This window comes from Rhinichthys klamathensis, unplaced genomic scaffold (assembly GCF_029890125.1).
Source record: "Rhinichthys klamathensis goyatoka isolate OS25496 unplaced genomic scaffold, OSU_Roscu_1.1 h1tg000107l_1, whole genome shotgun sequence".
NCBI classification, from domain to species: domain Eukaryota; kingdom Metazoa; phylum Chordata; class Actinopteri; order Cypriniformes; family Leuciscidae; genus Rhinichthys; species Rhinichthys klamathensis.
Genome location: NW_026606645.1, coordinates 2,316,471 through 2,326,536, shown reverse-complemented (window position 1 = coordinate 2,326,536; position 10,066 = coordinate 2,316,471). Strand labels below are relative to the sequence as shown.

General features: G+C 39.9%; 1 protein-coding gene across 1 annotated transcript; it reads left to right on the top strand.

Annotated features, from left to right (window-relative positions):
- The first annotated feature begins 8,667 nt into the window (after positions 1–8,667).
- On the top strand, positions 8,668–10,055 carry junba (JunB proto-oncogene, AP-1 transcription factor subunit a). Its single transcript, XM_056253632.1, has one exon. It carries the CDS (start codon positions 8,941–8,943, stop codon positions 9,898–9,900), a length of 960 nt encoding a protein of 319 aa, XP_056109607.1. The 5' UTR covers positions 8,668–8,940; the 3' UTR covers positions 9,901–10,055.
- Positions 10,056–10,066: the final 11 nt, after the last annotated feature.

The window sequence follows — 10,066 nt, the reverse complement described above, 5'->3', positions numbered from 1 at the left end:
ACAGCTTTATCTGCAACTGAAACACAAGTCATGTCATTACGAAGGGGAAGGCCTTACAAGACTTTATGAACATTTGAGCCAAGCCTGGAGGTGTCTTTGGGTTACAGAAGGAGAAGTTTAAGGGAACCCAAACAGTGACTGATGTGCTTCCAATGGTGTGAATAGTCTCTCACATGTGTGTAATGTGATTTGTTTGGGTTTGTGTGGGACGTTACTCACAAAAAACACTCACTGATACACTCGGTCTGATCTCATATCATCAGAAAATGACATCACTTTTTATGACCTGTTGGTGACCCGTAGTTGTTCCTAGATAAGAGCTCTTAAAAAATGGGAGTAATACAGGCAGAATTTATTTTAAGGAACATACATTTTTATCAAATTGGGTGGGGCTGAGATAACATTTCTTGATCAGTGTTTCATAATTCTCAGAATCAAAGCCAATAAATGGTGCAGCTCTCTGGAATTCACCCCTGACAAGTTCTGGCATAGCACAGCAATTCAGATCATTTACCACAGACACACAAGTTTTAAATGAGTTTCTTAAAGATCCTTAATTAAGAACAATAAAACTGAAAGAACAAGTGATTGTCTTCAATAAATTACTTAAAAACCACAAGAAAGAACCAACATCTATTGCAGACGAAATGCCTTCGGTTCCCAAATATAAATATTAAACTTGTATCCAGTTGTGATACGGTGAGCGCTGACATATTCATGTTCTTAAAAAGAAACAAAAAAAAAACATGGCTACCTTTATAAGTGTGCGCCCTGAACACTTCTTAGGCCCTGTTTTACACCTGGTATTAAGATGCGTTTTGGTCGATCGGATCACAAATGGACAACGAAATACAGGTGTAAACGGGGTCTGAAAGCTTATGGGAAGTGCGCTAGCCAGACGGGATTTAAACTTTATCAGCTGGAGACCCAAGTTTGGTTTGAAGATGAAAAAGTACCAAGCACAATGTTCTCTCTCCATTCCTGATGTCTAACACACACTCACAGCGTTCCCAGTGATCTTTTGTCTGTCAGAGTAGAAACAAAACAAAAGCTTTTTTCTGTCTCCGGACACGTTTATATGTAAATTTCCGAGCTTATTTCGTCCATTAGATCGAAAAAAACATTCATTTAGCCGCCCATAGACCCTCGCCTCGAAGAAATCAGGACAGAAGTGTTTGAAAGTGGACAAAAGAGACGGATTAAAACACCAGGAGTAAACGGGAATGTGTCTCCCTCGTCTACTTGTGATCCGATTGACCAAAACGCATCTTAATACCAGGTGTAAACAGGGCCTTAGAACTCAAAAGTTGTCAGTATTTTTTTTTTAATTATCTATTTTGCTTATTTATTTATTATGGGTGAGTAAATAAAGGGTGAGTACATGAGGGTGAGTAGCCTACATAAATTTCCAAAAGCTTTTCTACTTCCCCACACTCTTTGGAGAGTAGAAAATCTTTTGCAACTTTATGTATTCACCCTCATGTCGCTCCAAACACACATGCTTTCAAAGGAGAAAAACAAGGATGAGTTGATTGTAACCGTCAAGCTCCAAAAAACAAATAATAGAAGTCTATAGGTTTCCTATGCAATATTCGAAGTCTTCTAAATGTATTTGATTTGATTGTAAAAAATTAGGTGTGAATTTAAGTTGTATTCACTCAAAATCTGTCCCTCTGTAGAAGCTAGCATGCACGGCTGAGTTATTGTTTATTTACACAAACGAAGTGAACGTGCTCGGCGCTATAAACGAAAAAAACTGCGTTCAAACCCCAACTTAAAAACGTAAAAATAAATGAGACTTTCTTCAAATGTTATAAATATTCAAGTAGACTATTTTGTAACAGTAATCTTTATTTGAAATGGCAAAAACCTATTTCTACTCATATTTCTTCTCCAAATGTTGTAAAAATTGGTCAGAAGAACATTACACCCTATTTAACTGGCTTCTGGCATGTCGTCAAGTGGCTTCACTTGTGCTCTCTAAATATTTCCCGTCCTCATTGGCGTCCATATGCCCGCTGTCTGTCTGCCGTGCCCTCAAGTGGCAGGGCAGCGTCGCGCGGCCTTTTCCTGCCAATTTCGTTCATCCCGCTGACATCCGCGTGCCTTGTGCTAAAGGTCTCCGACTGCTACGAGGCTCCTCTGCGCATCACCTGCAGCAATGGGAGCGTTCCCGCGCAGTCACAGAGCGCTGATTAGCAGAGCGTTCATTAGCACGATTAGCCGCGGACACAACAGTGCCCTGACCCATGGCACAGCGGGATAATGAGGGCTGAGTGGGGAAATAAGGGGGGGCTTGAGTTTTAAATGCTAATAGCCATATGTTAGCACTGACAGTAAGACTCCAGCTAACTCAAACTTTCTTTATGATGTTGTTCCTCCATTAATGTGCTTGTGAAGGACTTGTACGTTGTTCTCCTTGCCCGTGGGGACAGAAGGAGTCACTCTTACCTGACTCATGACTCCTACAGGCCTCTCACGGGTCAGTGCGAATGCTAACGCTAACCTTGCCCAAGATGAGGGAGAGATGTGCTCAACGGCACAGTAGTTTTCTGGGAACAGTCCTGGTTGTTGGTGTCCTGTCAAGGTTATGAAGTACTAACTATTCATGTTGAATTTAAATAATACTGTGTGTATGCTCTAAATGGTTTAGCTCGTCAGTACTTGTGCGAGCTATATTGCGTTATAGTCCTTCACGTTTATTGAGGTTTCAAAATTCTGGCCAGTTGATCATACCTAGAATACCAAAATCCACAAAAAACGTTGTGTTCGCTCGCAAATCTTTTTCTTCTTTGCGAGCGAATGCAAAATATATTCAAGGGAATGCGAAAGTTTTTGCGAGCAAATGCAAAGTTTCTCAAGGGAAAACGCATAACTTTTGATCTTTTTTCCACCTACATGTCTCTTTAGGGTCTTCATGGTTGTTTGACCCTTTTTACAAGTGGAATACCCCAGTAAATGATTGCTGATAAATCCTTATGAGTCAAGATTATCATATACCAACCTGAGAATCGTTTTCTCTGAGAATATTTCAGCCATCAATACTTCTTTTCTATCAGAAATAGTAGATTTGCAAATAATGTCAAACTGGTTTTCAAATTCTTGGTGATTCGGTATAGTCTCACTATAAAGAGTGATCAGTTGACTTAATTTTTAAAAAGTGAGGAATGTATTGTCTTAAATGTATTAAATAAACTTCATGCGTAATTGAAAAAATTAAGGTGTGTGGAATAGCCAGGTTCACCTAACTTAATTTTTTCAAATACGCATGAAGTTTATTACTCAATAATTTGAAGACAATGGGTTTCCTCACTTTTTTTAAGTTAAGTCACCTGATCACTTTTTACGCAACACATGCATTATATTTGAAGTCTTCTGAAGCTATATGAATATGGCACTATATGGGCTACTTTATTTTTTGGTCCTTGACAACCATAAACTGTTAGCTTTTGTGTTCCACCATACGACCCACGAAGTTCAAATATTAGAAATTGAGTGAAATTGTCACAAATACAACATGAATTTCTTCTTCACTTCAGATGAACTGTGAAAAGCAGCTGTTTCATAAACAGATTTGAAGCATCTGATACACACTTCTAGAAGGAATGTGCTCATATAGAGCATATTTAAGGTAAAATTAGTCAAAATATTGGTATACTTTGTAACATTAAACACACATTGGATGAAACTTCATACAGCTTCAATACTTAACCTTAATTGTTCCATATTTAACATGCCGAAGTGTGGGGTAATGCATGCACCAGTTATACTGTTTTTTACTTCAGAAGAAAGCGATAAGAATTGTGACCAACCAAGGTTTACGAGACCATACAAATAAAGTGTTTATAAAACTGCAGACTTTGAAATTTAAAGAGTTGGTCAAATTCAAAATACTACAAATTATGTGGAAACTAAGTGAAAAATAATTTGGTGCCAGTACATATTAAAAACAAATTCATGCTAATCACAGACAGTAACAACAGAAGAAAAGGCCATTTTTGTGTACCTTATTCACGCACCTCACAAAAACAAAAGGGGTTTCTTGTAATCGGGATTAGTTTATGGAACTCATTGGATATGGTTCAAAAATCATGTAACACGATTGTTCAATTCAATAAAATGTATAAAAAAAAATGTTCTTGAAAAATACAAAGGAGGTGAAGCATAAGAACCAATGTTTGATAAATTGGAAATTCAAGTAATATTGTATCTCGACAGGGATAAACGGAAAAGAAAAGAAAAAGAAAAAGAAAACAGCGAGCCATCTGTTCTGTGCTAGCTCAGATTATTGAAAAAATGGCATTAAATTATAAGACTGTCTTCTTTATGCTCCTATTCAGTATTGAACGTTATCACTCTAAAAATGCTGGGTTGTTTTAACCCAACTTTGGGTCAAATATGAACAAAACCAAAAGTTGGGTTAAAAATGTAATTAAAAAATGTAACCCAATGGCTGGGTTTGTCCATATTTGACCCAAAGTTGGGTTAAAACAACCCAGCATTTTTTAGAGTGTATTATTTTGTTGTTGATGTGATTATTTTTGTGTTTGTAATAATGACTGAATAAAGAACTTGAATGTTTGGAAATCTTGCTGCCAAATTAGACGTTGCGCTTCTCCCGTTCACCAAGGGAACATCCATCCGCTCTTCCTCCGTCTCTGGCAGGGAAGTGAGCAGGGATGTGCTAATAGTCGGTGAACATGTTTAAGCGTTCCCTCTCTCGGCAAAGCCACAGGCTCCATGTTCAGCAGCTTGACTGATATGACCACAGGCACTTTCTCTCGTTTCTTCAGCTTTTCTCTTTCACCCCATGCCGTACCTTCTTCACTGCCTTAAACTACAATCTGTCAACCCAGATTATCTTTTCACTCCGGGAAAAAAAACAGCGCTTAGATGGAAATCGCTTACACGAGCCGTGAATGTAATTGTGTATTTACGCTTCTGTGTCTTAGAACCTCAACGTCATGAAATGATGATATGAGAATTATCAATGTTCTTTTAAATGTTTTTTTAAGGGGAAATACTTTTTACAACTTCTCATGTGCATCTGCCTTCAAAGAAAACAGGAGAACTCTTCTGTGTAACTGACTTTGATCTGGACTTGGGTGTGATGAAACTGACAGACGTCTGACGTCAGGCGAGTGGGATCAATTGATAGCGAAAGCTGTTTGATGGGAAAATGCAAATACACATCTACAAATATGGCCCAGGACCACCTACACCCTAAACAATGCTGGGTTGTTTAAACCCAAATTTGGGTCAAATAAGGACAAACCCAAATGTTGGGTTAAAAATGTAATTTAAATTTTTAACCCAACTTTAACTTTCAACTGTAAATTTTTGAATTACATTTTTAACCCAACATTTGGGTTTGTCCATATTTGACCCAAATTTGGGTTGAAACAACCCAGCATTTTTTAGAGTGTACGTTACTTTAAAAAAATAGTATCTTGACCGATGCTAAATAAATGGTGTGGCAAAAAGATCAAATAAAGGTTTTAACCTTTAGTAATGGTTGCTGAATAGCAAATTTGATCAATTCTATAAAGGACTTCTATGCGATTCAGCACATTCTTAAAAAGAATGATATCTAGAATAGGAATTGAACTTTGTGGTGGTGGAATGAAGAGAGAGGAAGCCAACTTCCTGTGTAGCCATTTTGATTTCAAGATATCAAAGAAGTGAGGCGGAAGCCACTGCTCTCTGTGCCGATACCACATGGTTACGGTTGGATGTATTATCTTCTTCTTGTCTTTTTTTTTTTCTCTAGCCTCACACTTTCACTATGACTGGCTCATTCATGAACATAATTTTGAAATGAAAAAAAAAAAGACTTACTCATTATTATGGTAGACAATGACTGTATCATTTATTGTGATGCAAACAATATGTCAGCTATAGCTAAACTGAACTTACGCTGCATTTAAACTATGCACATCTATAAATATAAGATATGCATTTTTATGAGTCTGTGCATTCCTTAAAAACTGAACCTGTGACCATGAGACTTCTGAAGAAACTAAGTGTGCTGCCCTTAAGTTGAAGAATGACCTCCCTGATCTCAACTGATGACACAACTAAAAGTCCACACAGATCATTGTCAGTGAATCATTGTCACTCAGATGAATTATTCAGAGGACAAGAGAAGTAGTATATATATAGGAGTTTATATATATTTAGCATGTTTATATAGGTTGGGGTCAAATATGTTTCTTGAGCATCAAATCATCATATTAGAGTAATTTCTGAAGGATCATGTGACAAGACTGGAGTAATGATGCTGAAAATTCAGCTTTGATCACAGGAATACATTACATAATATAGAAAACGGTTATTTTAAATTGTTAAATGCAATCTTGGTGAACATACAGATTGATTGTGTAAACATAACAGTGTGTGTATACTCAACAGTGTATATAACAAATGCCCAAATACAAACAGTCAATAAACACTTAAATATATATTTCTATATTGTAATATTATCAATAACTCCAAACCATAATCTCATTACTTAGTTTACATAATTGTGGAAAATTTTGCAACTCTGTTTTTATTATGATTTCTATAAATGTAACTTAATTTTATGAATTTTTCCAGTTTATTTTATATTTTTTGCACACACACACACACACACACAAAATGCAGGATCACAATCAGGGTGTTAAACTGTATTTAGTCATACCTCAGATTTTGTTAACAGGATTGCAAAAATTGCAAACACAAATGTTAAAAATGAACCTAAATAAAACATCTCATATATTTAGTTTGACCACCTTATGCTGGCAACGGAAAACGGTAAGCCCCCTTTTTTTCACTGAACATTTGTTATACATTTTGTTTAAAAAGTCTGTTTACTATAGTTGAATATTTTACGGCCTGCATTAAGAGAGGAAGTTGAGTGTGTCGTCTTGACAGGAGTGTGTGTGGCGTACCTGAACATGTATAGGTGAAAGGTTCTGCGCTGCTGCTGCCGAATGGCGAAACATGGGTTTGCACCTGGCTTTCAGCCCATGATGATTCAGTCTCATTAACATATTGAGGAGACAGTAGTGGCTTTCTTTCTTTTTGTGCAAAACAGGTGTTGGCATGTGGTCGTGTGAAGGTCTACACACACACAGCAGGTGTGAAGCGCCACTGTGTCCTGACCTGATACATTCCCTTATATATAAAGCATGAGAGACCTTGACTATATTGAAATAGTGTTTGCATTAAGGTGTCACATTAACGCTGGTCTTTCGATCTCCCAGTCTTGCGACAGCATGTTGTGTGTGTGTGTGTGTGTGTGCTGCCTCTTCTCAAGCGTACTCCCCCTCCTCCACCTCTCCATGTGCGGAGGCGTTGCCTCTGGAATCAGGCCCACATGGGAGAGGTTTCCCGGTCCTTCACTAAAGAGGAACTACTGTGTGGTCTTGCCCATATATGGGACTAATATCAGTTGCCAAATCGTGAGTAAGTTTATTCCTGATCAATAGAGAGCTATGGTTATGCTTTTGCTTTAATGTAAGAATCTCTAAAGACATACAAAACATGTTATAGTTTATCCGTGGACTCTTAAATGAAAAAAGCCTATTATTACTCATGTTTTGCATGTTATATGACTCAGTGAGTAAAATTACTCAAATACAAATGGTCAATAGCCCTCAAATAAAAATGCATATAGTGTCTGTATTACTCAGACACTTAGGCCTATTTTATATTACTCATAGCTTTTTCTCCCCTAAAAAAAAAAAAAACACACAGCTTAAACTAGCCTAAGCTGGTTGGATGGATTCAGCTGGCCTCCCAGACTGGTTTTATAGGGGTTTTGGACACTTCTTTTAGTTTAAGTGTGTCTCTCAGCCTTGAAAAGCTGGTCTTAGCTGGTCAAGCTGGGAGACCATCTAAAAGACCAGCTGAACACCAGCTTTGCCAGGCTGAGAGACACACTTAAACCAGGTAAGACCAGCCAACCAGCCTAGGCTGTATACGCTTTACAATCGAGGGCCTTTATAATGGGCCCCTCTTGACTTTTCAAAAGGGCCGGTATGATGTGGTTGACCCTGACACGTTCATCCGGGTTAAAATTATCCAATCCCATTTTACGATCCTGTATTTAGGCTACTTAAATGGCTAGTGTAGTTCTGCCACCTAAATTAAAGGAATATATTTAGAGCTTGACATTTAAAATAATTTCCACTTGTTGTAGGATAAAAGAACTGCTTATGGCATTCTACCTAAAATCTCTTAAGAAAATAATATTGGGTTGAAACCGTTGAAACCAATTGGGGTTTTCCATTTTTGGACAAACTGTTTCTTTAACGATACAAATCTGCTTATAAGATTCTTTATAACACCGGTTTAGAGGTGTTTATTTTTCTCTCTCTCGAGACCACAACAGTGTTTCTGTTTTCTCTATGGCCATGGGAATTTTTTTTAAAAGTGCCTATGCAACAATTGCGGCTAGTTTTTTGCGTCTTGTTTGTGGAAACAAAAATAGGAGCGCAACTCTCCCTTCAGTTTTGCACTCTCGCCTCCAGCGTTGTTTTCAATCTCAGCGGTTCCTGGCAACAACGTCATCGCCCATCTGACAGCTCGAGGAGCGGAACGAACTCTCATCCAATCAGCGGCCGCGACACGCCCTCGAAACGCGGAGTATAAAAGGCTCGGAGGCGCACTTCTCCAGAGATTGAGTGCACACGGAGCCCGAAGACAACGCGTACTGCTGTTTGTAAATAACTCCGGGAACAGAACAGAAAAAGCACTTTTTGGACATCAGCTGTCAAGGGAAAACACCTGTCGACTTGGTACAGTAAAAAGTTGTTCAAACTATTTTGGACGTTTCTTTTCTCTTCTTTGACATCTTTTTGCCTCATGTAATATTACGGAGAGAACAAGATTAACGGACATTAAACTGTACAGTCAACTGTCAAAAAAAAAACGTCCGACGTAATTTCTGTTCACATGTCAACAAAAATGGAGCAACCGTTTTATCATGACGACTCGTTTCTTTCTGCTTATGGTCATCCAGACGCTGCCCTGCACGACTACAAGCTCCTAAAGCAGAACATGAGCGTGGGCTTCGCCGAACCTTACCGGAACCTCAAGTCCCTCCGCTCCGAAAGCGACTTCTACACCGCGGCGACCGGAGACGTAGGCTCGCTGAAACTCGCCTCTCCGGAGCTGGAGAGACTCATCATCCAGAACGGTAACGGTGTCATCACATCACCCACCCCGGGGCAGTATCTGTACACCCGGAGCATCACAGAGGAGCAGGAGGGCTTCGCTGACGGCTTCGTGAAAGCGCTGGACGAGCTCCACAAAATGAACCAAATGCCCCCGCCGAACGTGTCCATCGGAGCCGGAGGACTGTCGTCCTGCTCGGCGGCTTCCGTCTTCGGCGCCTCCTTGCAACCGGACACCCCCGTGTACACCACTCTAAACAGCTGCAATCCCAACACTAACCTCACACCTGCAGCCAACTACCCGACAGCCACCATCAGCTACTTGCCTCAGTACCACCACCACCACCATCACCACCATCAAAACGCGACGCATCCTCATCATTTCCAACACGCGCTCCATCAACAGCGCCTTAAAGAGGAGCCACAGACCGTTCCTGACCTGCAGAGCAGCGACGGCTCTCCTCCCATGTCCCCCATCGACATGGAGGACCAGGAGCGCATCAAAGCGGAGCGCAAGAGGCTTAGGAACCGGCTTGCGGCCACCAAGTGCCGGCGACGGAAGCTGGAGCGCATCTCCAGGCTGGAGGACAAAGTGAAAATCCTAAAGACTGATAACGCCGGACTGTCCAGCACCGCGTCCCTGTTGAGGGAGCAAGTGGCCCAGCTCAAGCAGAAGGTCATGACTCATGTGAGCAGCGGCTGCCAGCTGATGTTAACGCCGAAGATCAAGTCGTTTTAAAACGAACTGCTGCAATTACACAGACTCTGACAAATGGGAAACACTGGAAGAGCAGATCATGTTTGTGATGTTTTGATGCAAATGCTAGGGACCCTTTTCACACACAGGCTGAAACCAGGCTACTAGGTTATAGCGGTGAATGAGAGACTACATTAAATATAGCTAT

What these genes read in the sequence shown, in the direction of transcription:
- junba (XM_056253632.1), top strand. Translation starts at nt 8,941, where the DNA reads ATGTCAACAAAAATGGAGCAACCGTTTTATCATGACGACTCGTTTCTT.